We start from the raw sequence: 15,714 nt of genomic DNA, 5'->3' as shown, positions 1-15,714 counted from the left end.
TGGTGCCATTCCCCCTGTTCACAGTATGGTTTTGGCTTGGTCCCAGTTTTTACTTCTTCATTGTCATTTCAGTGGAATTTGAAAGAGAAGGTCGGTAGGTGCCAGGACTCCATTCACTGCTTTGAGCTAGAACATTTATATCTTTTAAAACAGAATGCATTGCTACCAAGTTTTACCTGTCCCCTCTACTGTGTTATTATACATTTTCCCCCAAAGACTCCAAGCAGTTAAGAGTATTTATTTTCAAACTGTTATTGTTTTGAATTCTTGTGAATACAGTTTTCATTTTTTGCCCTCACTTTTGCCTTATTGCCACTCTCATGGTACTTCCCAGAATTATACTCTCTTCTTCTAATTGGCTGCTTCTGGTATACAGTAGGTTATCCATAAAGCAAGAATCATAAACTTTGAGGGTGTTTTGAGAGACACTCCTATGGGCAACATGTCTAAGCTTTAGGGCATGAAGTTTGTGACATCTATTCTGATTGGCCTGACACTGTTTATCCTGTTATTTGGGTCTATCTTCAGATAGTTGAAAGCTGCCAGATAAATTAAACTCCAACCAGGCATTATAGATTTATTACCTTCACTAGAGCACTATTTAAATTCCTAATGTCAACACTAATCATATTTTTTCTCTTAGCCATCACTGCAGGTCAATGGATCATAATTCAATTCCTCATGAATAAGTTTTTTACATAAAGACCATTTATTATCAAGACACAATTTTATACTTAAGTTATTGGCAGTCAATAATTTGTTTTAATATGATTTAATTAGCAAATTTTTCAACTTTTTTTCTCCTGTCTTGAGTTTTAACACATGTAATGGTAACCCTAAAAGAAGCTCACAAATTAGACAAAGCAATACTCTAGGATTCAGCACAATCATTTCAAAGGAAGAAAATTTATTTCATGTTGTGAATGAAAATTTTAGTAACAACTGTGTTGAAGTTTCTTTTCTAGGACTGTTTCCAAAATGTTATTTCAACTACTTGGGATAAAACTCACTATCAGGATGTGAGATTTCACAATGTTACACGTGAGAAACACAAGCATCACACATCTGTTTAGTTTCATTAGTTACAAGTGAACTGGTGGATAAGTCATGATTTCAGTGTGTAGAGTATTTCTATTAAGATGCTGAGGTCTCGGTGATGATCGGAAATGGGTATTGCTATGGGGAGATTCTAGGTGAGTCAGGGGGACCATCTCTGGGGCCCCATTGGGTCCACTAACCCCACTCCACAGACTTACAACAACAAAAGCTTCAAATTCCTTGGTGTGGTTCATGAGCACTGAGAAGCAAATGCCATCTCTGCTGGGGATGTAATGAAGGGGCTGTCTTGACAGATAATCTGGAGAGTACATCTATAGATAAAGATAGATCCTAACCATTTTAAGTAAGGGAGCACTGTTGGGGAACAGATTTTATGTCCAATGATCAACAGGCTGGAAAGAGCTAGTAGTTTCAGAAAGAAGAAACTTCTCTTGATAGCTGTAGTGTCGATTTACCTGAGTGCTTGACAGCTTTAGTACTATATTATGGGTTGGAAACAGGTAAGTAAAGAAACCAATCCCTGAAGACAAGTTAAATGTTTTCAAGTGAATCTGCACAGTGACATAGTAACTCCAAATAACCAAAATGTGCAAAACTACCTTTTATTCTATAATATGAATACTAACCTGTTTTGGCCTGATAATTGTAGCTGTGTAGATCTAGTAATTAGATGAGTAATTCAGATCCAGCCCAATTGGGTCACTCCATAGAATGTTTGGTTCAGATATCACAACCAAAACTGAACCAAGAAATTTCCTGTGTTGTACCTCTAGACTCCAAAGAGAAATAGATGGCAGCCCTACAAGATAGGAAAAACAGATTCTATTTTCTTAGTGTTTTTCTTTTTTCTTTGTCATGGAAACATGTTTTAAGGGAAAGGGATACACATAGAGATTTAAAACTGGAAGAGGCCATCAAGTTCCTTCATTTCTTTCTTTTTCTTTTTTTAAGTATATTTATTTTGAGAGAGAGAGCACATACACACACGTACACACACATGTGCGTGCGCACACACACACACATTGGGGGGAAGGGCAGAGAGAGGGAGAGACAGAATTCCAAGCAGGCTCTGAGTTGCCAGTGCAGAGCCCAGTGTGGGGCTTGAACTCAGGAACTGTGAGATCATGACCTGAGCCGAGATCAAAATGTTGGATGCTTAACCAACTGAGCCACAAGGTGCCCTAGGCTCCTTCATTTCTACAGACTTAGAGGTGGCCCAGTGATTTGCACAAGGTCCAGCAGTTACCTCGCGTCCAGCCTGCTTTGTTAATCAATGGGTGATTTAGTGTGCTCTGCTCATAATTCCCACTTGCTGCTGCTTAGAAATATTTCTAGAGTTCATGTCTTTTATGCTATGGGACTAGCCAAGAAGAACAATTCTTAGTTTGCTCAGCCACATAAAAACTGAAATTGCCAGTTTTTTTCTGGGCAACACATAACAGTTGGGTCACATCAGGTAGATTCTTGTGAAGAGATGATTAGTAGTTTCAGAGTCTGAAAAAACAAAGCTAAGCCTTTCCCCTCCTTCACCTCATAATAGCTGCTCCTGTATCCTGTTTGACTTTTCAGTTTTGAGGAATTCACATTCTCTTTGGTTGTATCAGGGAATGTGAAAATGGACCAAGCCAACATAAAGCTAATTTTATATTGTGGTCACCAGCTAAGTTAATAGCATTTGCCATTTGCTGAATCTTCAGTATGAAACGCTATCTAAAAGTGAGAAGCTCAGTGTTGACCTAGTTCAGTTGATATTTGTTGAGCATCTTACACAATGTTGTCACTGCAGTTAGCATCAAGCAAGTCTTCTAGAAAGTATCAGTTATTTTGATATCACCTGGGATTCAGATGTGCTGGTAGCTTCTCTTCCTTCTGGGAGATGATTAGGTTAATGCTACCTCTCTCCAGAGATGAAATTTTGCCCCATGAAACATCACCTGCACAAGGGTTAGGTCAGTCATCTTGTGTATGTAATGGGTTAGGAATGCATGTTCAAGAAACCAGCCTTTTATAAGTCCCATACCACTGTGGCTAGTGTAGGGACAGCTTACAAAACTGTTTGATTATACTCTTTTGAGATTTGGCTCTGCTTATTTGGGGTTAGATGTGAGTTTTCAAGCAGTTCATAGTCATCCTGCATGTTGGGGAGACTTTGCCTCATGTCCTGGGTAACCTTTTGGACCTGAATACCAGTGCTATTCTTTGGAGAAACCCTCTGGCCTCGGTATGCCTGAGCCTGGCGTTTACAGATGCCAAACTTGCTGAGCAGGATAAATACATCCCTCTGGAAGGCTTTTGTGAAAATAGCATAGAGAAATGGATTGGCACAGGAGTTAAGTGGATAGAAGAGAACTAGCAAGATTTTGGAGTTGGTAACAGTGATGAGAGGCTTGTTCATAAGTGCTGACAGAGCATAGAATGAGATTGGAGCCATGCACATGAAGTCAGTGAAGATCAACACAGCCATCCTTTTCGCAATTTTGGTGTCTTTGTCCCCGGGGTTGTACTGGGGATTTCGGACTGTGATGTAGATCTTCACGTAACAGGAGCAGACAATGATAAAGGCGACTATGTTGAGCAACAGAACAAGGATAATATATGCCAGGGCAAGAGGTGTCTCAGTGTCCATGGGCAGGCAGATGCTGACCTTGGCATAGCTGCTTATTCCCACCAAAGGGAGCAGGGCCAGCAGGAAGCAGCAAACCCAGCCCCCAACCATGATGGCATATGCGTGCCTGAGGCGCATCTTCCGGTCCAGGCGCATGGCGAAGGTAATGGCATACCAGCGCTCCAGAGTGATGACTGTCAGTGTATACACTGACAATTCACTGGCAAAGACAGTGAAGAAACCAGCCGCATTGCATCCAGGGCCTGTCTGCCAGTCAATGGCATGGTTGTAGTACTCAGAATGAGTGTAGAGGTCTACAGAGGCAATGAGGAGCAGATACATCCCCATGCAGAAATCTGCAAAGGCCAAGTTGCACATGAGAAAGCGTGGGACAGTCAGTTTGTAGTGGCTGGTAAGGAGGATGATCAGGACAAAGACATTGCCCAGGAGAGCCAGCAGACTAACAAACCACACCACAATTCTCAGGAACTTGTAGCCCATTATGTCTTCACAGGGGTTGAACTCATCTGACTTGGGAGTACACACCATGTCTTCATTGCCTCCACACACAGTGTAGTCATAATGGCTATCGAAGGCCTGTAGGGTCTCTTCTTGTGGGTTTTTAAGCTCCTGGCCAAAACCAAGGATCTCGTCTTCTTGTTCTTCAAAGAAGACATAATAATGAGAGTTGCTGCGAGTATCCTGGAACTTAGAGTTGTCCTTGTATCCAGCATGGCTGTCACCTAGATACTCTTCATATTCCTGGTCGAAGGGACCATTCAAAGCATTCACAGATTTTCTCTGACGCAGGCTCCGAATACTGCTGTCATTACACATGAAGGACTCAAGGATTCTGTAAGGCAACAGAAAGAAGTCACTGCTTGCTGAAAACCCCTAATGGTCCCCGCAGGACTTAGCAAAATATGCAGAATACTTACTGTGATCTACATGAGTCGACAAGATTCTACATAATCTAGTCAGGCTTGTTTCTCCTACATTACTTCCTATTACCCACCCTACCCCTTCCCCTGCTGTACTCCAGTGACATTGGCCCTTATTTCTCATCTGCACCCAGTTCAAGAACAATAATGAGTAAAAAAGCATGGATGGTAGAGTCAGTCTGCCTAGGTTAGGATTTGGTTCTACCATTTACTAGCTGTTCATCTTGGGCAGGCCTATGAAGCTTGGCTTTTCCCATTTTTATTTCTTTATTAAAAATTTTTTTTTAACGTTTATTTATTATTGAAAAACAGAGACAGTCAGAGCGTGAGCAGGGGAGGGGCAGAGAGAGAGAGGGAGGCACAGAATCCGAAGCAGGCTCCAGGCTCTGAGCTGTCAGCACAGAGCCCGACGTGGAGCTTGAACTCAGAAACCACAAGATCATGACCTGAGCTGAAGTTGGACGCTTAATCGACAGCCACACAGGTGCCCCTGGCTTATCCCATTTTTAAAGTGGAAGGAGTATCTATTTCATACAGGGTCGTTAAAGGATCAGATGAGTATATTTTTTAAAACTCTTACAAAGAGCACCTGGAACACTGATGTGCCATGTATGTGTTGGTTATTATTATTACTATTCAGAGCTTTTGAACTCCATGTTCCCTTTGCCTGAAAAACGCATAGCTGCTTCTATTCATTATTCAGTTTTAAATTCAAATGTTCCTTTCTCAGTGAGGCCTTCCCTGATCTCCTTAAATAAACTGTCCTACTTTGTGTTTATTTCCTTTGTAGTAGTATCTGATAGCTTCTTACTTGCTTGTTTATTTTCTGACTTCCCCCACTAGACTGAAAACAAAATGCGGGAGGGCTTTTGCCCGACCTATTCATTGCTATGGGATTGGACAGTGCCAAGCACGTGCTAGGTGCTTAATAAATACTTATCAAACAAATGAATAAATGGACATGATCATGCAGGCAGGCTCATGGAAGTGAGATTTAGTTTTTCACTAGCCTGCCATACTGACATCAAAAGGGATTCTTTAATTTGTTTCAGCTGCAGAAGCAGATGTTAATTCATCTATTGGGCTCTGGTTAAAATGCCTAAAGGACTGCCTATTGCAGCTTGTTTAGAGGTTAACGAGAAAACTGGACCCTGCCCTTGAGGTATGCTCTAGCCTCCCACCCATCCCTGGTGCTTTCCTACCCTGAGGCCACACAGCCTCAGTATCAAGCCTGCTCTCACCACCCCATACCTGACTTCTGGCTTTCTGCAGGCATTAGGCCATACTGGCCTTCTTTGCACAGCTGTTCAACTTTCCTCTTTGCTTCTGCCCCCACAACTAGATCCCATTTTATTTCTTTTTAAAAAAATATTTATTTATTTTTGAGAGAGAGAGAGCACGAGCAGGGGAGGAACACACACACACACACACACACACACACACACACAGAATCTGAAGCAGGCTCCAGTCTCTGAGCTGTCAGCACAGAGCCTGACACAAGACTTGAACTCATGAACCCGTGAGATCATGACCTGAGCCGAAGTCAGACGCTCAACCAAATGAGCCACCCAGGTGCCCCTAGATCCCGTTTTATTTCTGACTGCAAATATGACTCAGAAAGTCAGCTGGTAGATATTATATAGAAAACTGAGCAGAAGTGAGTAAATGATAAATGAAGGTGGTGTTAGGACACAAGAGGGGAAATAATGCAGAGTAAAAATGTAAGTGAAGAAAAGATTCAGACAAAGCACAGAGAGAAGAGGCCATTCCTCCTTTGCAGCTCGTAAGCAGCCTGATAATAAAATAATACATACCATAGCTAATGTTTTTTGAGAATTTAAAATATTCCAGGTAATTGTGATAGGTGTTTTCTATTCCGTTTCTCATGTACTCTTCTCAAACCCTCTGTGAATAGTAACATTACCATTTCCACAGAGGCTCAGGGAGGTTGAGTAAGCAAGCTGGAATAACACAACTAGAAAGTGGCCGAGCTAGGGTACAAAGCCAGTTGACTAGGAATCATGTAGTATGATCTCTACAAGATTCTATATGTTCCCCCCCCCCCACCTCCCTGCTGTGATCCGGTGACACTGGTCTTATTTCACATTTGCAGTCACTTTGAGTCTGCAGTCATTGTGTCCCACGGATTTCATGATACTCATGGATGCTTCCATTCTTTCCACCTGGCTCTCAAACCACAGACCTTTCCCAAACCCAGAAATTAATTCAACTTGCACTGAAACCTTTGCTGCTTTTTCCAGACACCTGTATTTACCCTCTGATTTTCTTCTGATTCTTAAAAGCACAGCAGTGGCTTGGATAAGAAAGGTCAGCCCGTGTGAGGTGAAGGAAACTCAAGGTAAGTGGAAGTTTCTTTAGAGTCCAAGTGTTTCTTGCTATCAATTCCTTCAGGTGCTCCAGGCCTTTGGATGGCAGGGCAGTGACACTGGTGTAAGAGACGTCCCTAGGGAGGACAGAACAGAGTAGTTCAGAGAGGCGGTGAGCAGCCAGAACCTTCTACTTCTTGGCTAGAAAGTCAGGCAGGCCTGAGATTAACAGGGGTGTGTTCTCTTCTGCTGTTGAATATAGACTCAGTTCTTTAGACACTGCCACCGGCTGAAAGAGGAATATTTGGTTTCTAAGTTGATATGTTACAAAGGACTCCCCATTTTTGTCACTTGGAATTCCAGTATGCATCGATACAGATAATACCTTCACAGACATTTCCTTTTATTCATTGCAATACATGCAAACTCTTGGAATCTGAGATGGATATCAATTTTATTCCAGAAATTACAACATATAACTACTAAAGTGTCTCACAACATGAGAGAAATATGTTTGAATGGGTTTAAAGGGGCCTGAATTGCTCTCAGTCTCCATGGGGTCTAGGGTTTGGGGATTAATAAGCTGTTCACTGATATGGGCCAACACTAGTGTTATGAAAATCTTCTCCTAATGATGTAGAGCTTGGGAGTTATATAGTGAATTCCTGACTCCGAACAACCTCCCTACGCTTCCTTTAGGAGGCTGTCAACATATTTCCTGTAAAGAAAACTCCAGTATTTACATTAGTAATCAAGTCACCTCTGAAAATAATGAGGAAGGTGGTGAGGCTGGAAGCAACATACACACTAGTGTTAGTTACTCAAGTAGAAGTAATTCACATTGTAGTGTAGCATTTCCTGTTCTTTTCTCAGTCCCAGACAGTCCAGATTATATATCCTGCTCCTTCATTTTGTCTTGCTTGCATTGAATAATAGCTTGAATAAAACCATTTTATATTTTATCAGTTAAAATAGTCACTGAATAGTCTTAGATTTTACATGATTTTTACATGATTTTTTATTATGATTTTTTAAATAATTACACTTAAAATGTTTAATATAGTTAGTAGTACTGATTAGCAAGTGAATTCCAATATTTACAGCTTCTTCCTCCATGTCGTTGCCATTGGACTTAGCTGGGATTTACATTCTCTGGGTTCAAGGCTGCTAGAATATGCTAGTCATTTTTTACAAACACGAAGCTCTCACATTAAGTCTGTTCTTACTACAGAGCTGTAATTCTCAGGGAAGGGTGCCACATTTGCTATTCTGTGTTGTATGTACTTTAAAAATTCTATAATTCAGCATTTCTCAAACTTGCCTGGTGGTAAGAATTACCCTTGGCACTCATTACTGTATGATCCCAGCTAATTTTGAAAACTAAGCAAGTATGTGTGGGAAACTGGCATAAATGAACCACTTTGCAGTTAATGAGCGAGTTGAGGGATTTTGGAGCCAACCATAAGGGGAATTGTGAAGTAAGTGAAGCTAGACATTACTCTTCTGCCTCATCTGTCCTGTTGATGCTGTATTTTCCCTTTTAGACATGCTGTCTTCAAGGTGTTGCTATCTTCCTGCCTTCGGTTTTCTGAAAGCAACTTATGTGTCTCTTTATGCAGTGATGCAGTCATGTCAGTGAAACAAGAGAGCATCTCTTGGCTCATTTTCCCTGCTTTGCTATCTGTTGGATACACTGATTGCGTGTGTTCATCTGAAAGAGCTTATCCTTCCAAGTACTGGGTTTGCATTTTAATAGCTATTTCTTGAGAAAATACTTTAGGAACCATCCCAATTACTGAAAGGCAAAACACCCCAAAACTAAGTGGCATCAAACAACAGTCTTTTTATTGTTAGCATAGCTTTTGTGGGTCAGAAATGTGAACAGGGCATGGCAGGGGTGGCTTATCTCTGCTCTATGATGTCTGGGGCTCAGCTAGGAAGACTTGCCGGGGCAAGTCAGTGATGGGGGCTGGTATTATATGCAGATTCCTTCACTTACATGCCTGGGCCAGGGCTGAGATGACTCAAAGCTCAGCTCAGCTGGACTGTTACCATGGCTTCTCCATGGGGCTTGGGCTTCTCACATCAGGGCAGTCAGGTTCTGAGAGGGAGCATTTTGAGAGGAAGTATTTGGGGTGTCCCAAGAGAACTAGTAGATTGAAAGGTGGGGAACATAGAACCCATCTCACAATTGGAGGAGTGTCAAAGAATTTGGGCCTTAGTTAAAAAACAAACAAACAAACAAACAAACAAACTGCTATAGTGATCCATGTGGTGAGGATAGGATTGAGTCAGATATTTGGTGAAAACTACCAATTTGCCATTCTGCAAATCAGTGTTTCTTGTCCAGGCACCAGCGTGGACCAGCATCAGAATTACATGCAATACAGACTCCTGAGCCATACCCCAAACCAACGGGAGGAATCTGCATTACTTAAGATGCTCTCTAGGTAATTTAGAATCTCACCTCAATTCTCAGAACATTTTTATGAAGCAGATGGATATTAAATCGAAGACAAAGAAATGAGGCATGTTATAGCCAAAGAGACTCAGCAAACAAGGGTAACTATAATTTGGATCTAGAGTTCAGGTTCAGTGCTCCGGGAACTCTTCTCTACTCCTTATCATCAATCAGGTCTCTGGAGTCTTTGAATATACATCCAGGCGCAGGAACCCTCCAGGGACTCATTAGAAATCTGTTGGGGAGAAACTGATTCCATGCTGTGTCTGAGTGTCTGCAACCCAAGCATATCTCAGATGGCCACCAACTGGGTCTCAGAGGGGCTGAATTGGGAGGGTGCTTGGACATGCATGGAGAAAAGCAGGTGTTGGGAAACGTGTAAAACTTATGATAGAAACATCTGTAACATAATGGGTACTTGGCATATAGTAGGTGTTCAATAAATGTCAATTCCCTTCTTGCCCAGTTTGGAGTTTATCTCTAGTCAGAAGCAAGGAACCCAGAAAATACAGCTCCAGGCCAGATCTTGACTTACATATCCAGCTGCTTATTTGACATCTCATCCTGGGTGCCTCATAGGCAACTCCAATTTAACAGGTCCATCCCACACTTAGCTTTTGATTTCCCCATCCCCACCCAACCTATTCTTTTCCATTAAATCTAGCAAAACAAAACAAAACAAACATCCAAAAAACTTTTGAATCCATGTATTTCCATCTCCAGTTTAAACTCTCTAGTCTAAGCTAATGCCATCTGTTGGTACAATAGCTTTCTTGTCTACCCTTCCTCCCTTCCAGTCCATCCTTCACATAGCGGCCAAAGTAGTCATCACATATGGGTTGAGTCATAACATATGGGTTGAATAACCTTTCAGTGACTTCCCAATGTACCATGAATAACATTTACTCTTCCTGCCATGCTCTTTAATGTCCTACAGATCTGGCCTATGCACTCATCTCAGGCACCTAAGGCCACTTACAGCCCAAATTAGAATCTGTTGGAACCATCTGATTCCCTGCTGTCAAGAGCCACTTAATGAAGCTCTAACTATCCATTAGGCCTACTGTTACCTAAAGTGCTCCTGAGCTGCTGCCCTTTCCTGATGTAGGTTGCTCCACTCATGCTACTTTGGTACTTTATAGAGTCAAGCCAAGAGGAGTGACTGCTTTTTCTTGTTATTGGGGATTTAACCACTCCTGCAGAGAGCTACAGTTTTAATCAGGTATAATCTGGCTGCTATCAGAAAGGAAGGTAGGAGTTCCTTTATACTTGAACATGGTTGTAACACTGACTCCTCACTCAAAGAATTCCTGATTCTTCCCTCCAAGCCTACTGGTGTTTATTTACTATTTTCTGTCTACCATCTTGTGGGGCTTGTGTTCTCATGGAGTCTCTTTTGCTCTTGCCCTACATTTATGCCATGAATGTCTATAGTAAGATGCAATTGAGCTATACCCCTCATCAGAGGATAGCTCAGTTGTTTATAAGTCTTTAGCCATCTACAGTCTCCTGATTCTCATTACAACCACCTTAGTTTAGGTCTGAATTACATTTCACCTGAGGTGTGCAAAAACTTTCTGCCTGGTCTTAGAAACCTTCTACTAATCCCACTTTCAGACTTAAAGACAGAATGTTCTTTCTAAAACTTGGATCTCAATGTATTGCTTTCCAGCTTGAAGCCATGGTTCCTCCAATGTCTACACAATTCTAACTTCTTAGAAGAGTGCTCCTTGTCCCCAGTGGAAATTTCTTCCCAAGTCCTGTGTGGTGTTCTTGATTTTTTTCCCTTTCATTGGAGGAAATGTTTGAGTAATTTCTTAGAAAGGCTATATATGAAAGAGATATTTTCTGCATTCTTGCATGTCTGAAAATGGCTTTTTTTCCCCTATCCTTATATTCAGTTGATACTTCACCTGGCTGTAAAATTTCAGGTTGTAAATAGTTTTTCTTCAGAATTCTAAAGGCTTTACTGAATTCTATCACTCATTGTTGCTTTTGGTAAGAAAGATGAGATTTAGTTTCTTATTCTTTGGTCATTGACTGGTTTTTACTCTCTGGTAGCTTTTATGGCTCTCTCTCTCTCTTTAATTTCCAGTTTTACTGAGATATAATTGATGTATAACATATGTAAGTTTAAGGTATACAACATGATGATCTGATACATGTATATTTTGTGAAATGATTATACGGCACTCTCTTTGTTCCCAGTGTGAGGTTTCATGAAGGTAACCCTTGATATGGATCTTTTTGGACTTATTGTGCTGGCCACTGAGGGTGGGGGTGGAGCCTTCAATCTGGAGGGCTATGTTCTTCAGCTTTCGGACAATTTTTGGTATTGTTTCCAGGATAACTTACTCCTCGTATTTTCTTTGTTCCCTCTCTGTAATTCCTAGGAAGTGAAAAAGGAACTTCCTATATTCATCAGACTTATTCCCATTTTTTCTTGTAATTTCTCCTATTATTTTTTATTGAATCTAATGGTAGAATTCTTTGACCATATCATCCATCTCTTCTACTTAATTTAAATAATTAATTAAAAAATTTTGTTTCCAGGGCCGTTTGGGTGGCTCAGTCAGTTAAGTGTTGGACTCTAGATTTCAGCTCAGGTCATGACCTCACAGTTCATGAGTTCAATCCCCACATTAGGCTCTGTGCTAACAGTGAGGAGCCTGCTTGGGATTCTATCTCTCTCTACTCTTTTCCCGTTCACATTTGTTCTCTCTATCTCTCTCTCTTTCTCAAAATAAATAAATAAAACTTTTGTTTCCAGCTTTATTGAGGTATAATTGACAAATAAAAATTGTATAGAGTTATGGTGTATAATATGGTGTTTGATATATGTGTACATTTTGAAATAATTACCACAATTCAACCAATTAACATATCCATCACCTCACACAGTTTTTTTTTTTTTAATGGGGAGAACATTTAAGATCTACTCTCTTAGTAAATTTCAAGTATACACAATGGTATTATCAACTGTAGTCACTCTGGTGTACATCAGGTCCTCAGACCTTAATACATCCTGCATAACTGAAACTTTGTACCCTTTGACCAATATCTCCCTATTTCCCCATCCTTCAATCCCTGGCAACCACCAATCTACTCTCTTACTATGAGTTCAACTTTTTTAGATTCCACATATACATGAGATCATGCAGGATTTGTCTTCCTGTGCCTGGCTTTGAATTTTTAGTTTTAGTTTGATGAAAGCTGGGACTCTGCCTATTCTGTTCATTGCTGTATTTTTGGCACTTAGACTGGTGCTTGAAAGACAGAAAGTTGTGACTACATATTTGTCAAATACAAAGATACATTTTAAGAAGAGCTTTCATGTTTTCCTTTTTTATAGTGTATTTGAGGAAGCACACTATGTTTAGAATGTTTAGAAGAATGGCTTTTAAATTCAGACTATCTGGGGGCGCCTGGGTGGCGCAGTCGGTTGAGCGTCCGACTTCAGCCAGGTCACGATCTCGCGGTCCGTGAGTTCGAGCCCCGCGTCGGGCTCTGGGCTGATGGCTCAGAGCCTGGAGCCTGTTTCCGATTCTGTGTCTCCCTCTCTCTCTGCCCCTCCCCCGTTCATGGTCTGTCTCTCTCTGTCCCAAAAATAAATAAACGTTGAAAAAAAAAATTAAAAAAAAAAATAAATTCAGACTATCTGGATTTGAATCCTGGCTTCTATACTTACTACCAGTCACTTAACCTTTTTGTGCCTCAGTTTCCTTATGTCGGGTTTGTTGAACAATAGCTGACAGTGTGTTCTGAATAAATATCTATTATCATTATTGTCACCTTGCAATGAGACGTGTCTTCTCAGATTTATCTCAGGTCACTAATTGTTGCTTTGCTGAAAGTTCTCTCCTGTTCTCTTCAATGTGTTTGGCTCCTCCAGGCTTATTTCCACCCCACTTGTTTATCTTGGTTTTGATCTTTCAAGTCACAAACGTTCTTTGGCCGGTGATCCTAGGTTGCATGCTCATGCTTAAAAACAAGGCACTGAAAATCTAATTGGGAGCTTATCCACTGGCGAGAGTCTGCTTTAGGACAATTGTGTGGCCTATATGCTGGTGTATCCTAAAAATGCCAGAATATGGAGGCTTTTTGTTTGTTTGTTTTAGAATTTGTCAACTTCTTCAGAAAAGAGACTTCACATTTCTAGCCTAGAGGGAAGGTACTCTTGGCTGCTGGCATTTTACATGAATAGGGCGGTGGGTTAACATTTCCAGATGCAGACCTTCAATAAATCCTTCTGTTTATAGCCCCACATTTCACTCTGCCACTTGCCACCCCCATCACCTCCAAATCCCACACCCTTCAGAGGTTCTGCAAGGCAAGGCAGCTGCCTCCTCAGGTGTGCTTCCTCTGAGTACTCATGTTTGTCTCCTTCTCTTCTGCCTTTTCTCATTCAGAATTCTGTAGCTCACCAGACCACCCACGCACTCTCATCTGTTCTCTCCGTCCTTGTGGATTTATGTATATCAGAATGCCATTCTCATCATTTTAGGGGCCTCTCAAGAGGGAGAGGAAATAAAAACTTAGGTTGAATTTATCACCTTAACTCTTAGTCATTACTCCATTTAATACATAGATCTGTGCAAGAGCTTAGAACAGATACTTGTTGAGTGTTGAGTCAGCCAGACAACTAGACAACTAGGCAGATTCCCATCTCTGGTGTTGATGGAGAGAACGAGCCTCAGTCTGACAAAATCCCCAAACTCAACAAGGCAGGGATCATTTTAAGTTATTTGAAGCTGTATCTTTCCTCATTCACCTAATTTTGTATTTGACCACTTTGAATCCAGGATTTACTAACAGTGTACCTTCTTTCCTAAAATAAAACTTGCAAAACGTAGCAAGATTTAAACATTTTGTTTTTGGAGTGAGAGAATATGGAGAGCAGCTATCAGCACTAAAGGGGCCCAAAATGATTTGTGAGTGTAGCCAAATGGATGGAGACCTACAGGCTGGAGGGCTGCCCTCTCTCTTAGTGACTTTGGCACTTTCCACAAAGAGCTCATTAAGTGTTGGGTACCAAGCTTCCTGAGAATTTGTCTCTAGCAAGTATTTACTCACAAAACAATGCAGCAGAGCTAAGCCTGGCAGACAGTAGGAAATCTAATTGTCTGGGTCATGGGAACCACCTCAAGTTATGTGTCTAATGAAAGTAACAGGACATGAATTTGGAAAGAGTGAGACCTGCAGGGTTATATACAGGGCAAGAATATCATGGAATTTTAATGATGCCAGGAAAAAAAAAAAAGACCCAATTGATATTCGGTGTCATCAGAAGAACAAATTTCTCCTCAAGCAATTATGTATTCTAACATCCCCAAACATGGAAATAATTTCCATTTTTGTGATATGCATTGTCATTGTTATTTAAGATGAACCTTTGATGAATTCAATTGTAAATGAAAAAAATTTTTTAGTGTTTATTTAATTTCAAGAGAGAGACAGAGTGCCAGCTAGGGAGGGGCAGAGAGAGAAGGAGACACAGAATCCAAAGCAGGCTCCAGGCTCCAAGCTGTCAGCACAGCTGACATGGGGCTCCAACCCACCAACCGTGAGATCACGACCTGAAACGAAGTCGGATGTTTAACCGACTGAGCCATCCAGGCGCCCCCAGTTGTAAATTAAATAAGCACTAATTAGCCTGCCAGTGTTTCAGCAGCAATTTCAAGTCTCTTTAATGTTTGCTTGTAATAAATGTGGGCTTTTCCTAAAGGTCAATAGGTGGAAGCTGACCCATTAAAAATGTATAGTCACATCTGCAAATTGGTAGATGAAATGCATCTAAAACAGAAAGAAGATTAATTTACCATTTAAAAGGCAGTTTAATTTATTAATACTGACTCAGAAAGGGCTTAAAAGCTTAAGGGCTTAAAAGGTATATGTTCAAGAGTGAGCCTGATTGATTATGAGCATTTTAAGATATGATATGCATTTATTCAACAAATATTTATTGATTGCTTTTTATGTATTGATCTATGATACAAGCAGCTAGGGCTCTAGCAGTAAATGGGAAGAAATTCTTGTTCCTCTCATGCTTATATTCTGGTGGAGAGAGAGGGACAATTAAAAAAAATAAGTAAAACACAGAGTATATTTGGGGCACCTGGGTGGCTCAGTTGGTTGAGCATCTGACTTCAGCTCAGGTCATGATCTCATGGCTTGTGAGTTCGAGCCCTGCCTCAGGCTCTGTGCTGACAGCTCAGAGCCTGGAGCCTGCTTCAGATTCTGTGTCTCCCTCTCTCTCTCTGCCCCTCCTCTGCTCATGCTCTGTCTCTCTCTTTCTCTCAAAAAAAATAAATAAGCATTAAA

General features: G+C 41.0%; 1 protein-coding gene across 1 annotated transcript in view; it reads right to left on the bottom strand.

Annotated features, from left to right (window-relative positions):
• Positions 1-2,137: 2,137 nt before the first annotated feature.
• TSHR (thyroid stimulating hormone receptor) overlaps positions 2,138-15,714 on the bottom strand; it is a 166,902-nt gene continuing 153,325 nt past the window's right edge. Inside the window, exons 10-11 of the mRNA XM_043556774.1 lie at positions 6,881-7,069; positions 2,138-4,517 (exon numbers count right to left, since the gene is read on the bottom strand). Of these exons, the coding sequence (XP_043412709.1) occupies positions 3,104-4,517; positions 6,881-7,069 (1,603 nt within the window). The 3' untranslated portion in view covers positions 2,138-3,103. The remainder of the gene's footprint in view (positions 4,518-6,880; positions 7,070-15,714) is intronic.

The sequence above is a fragment of the Prionailurus bengalensis genome, chromosome B3 (assembly GCF_016509475.1).
Source record: "Prionailurus bengalensis isolate Pbe53 chromosome B3, Fcat_Pben_1.1_paternal_pri, whole genome shotgun sequence".
Taxonomy (NCBI): domain Eukaryota; kingdom Metazoa; phylum Chordata; class Mammalia; order Carnivora; family Felidae; genus Prionailurus; species Prionailurus bengalensis.
This window is presented reverse-complemented; position numbering and strand designations above follow the sequence as displayed.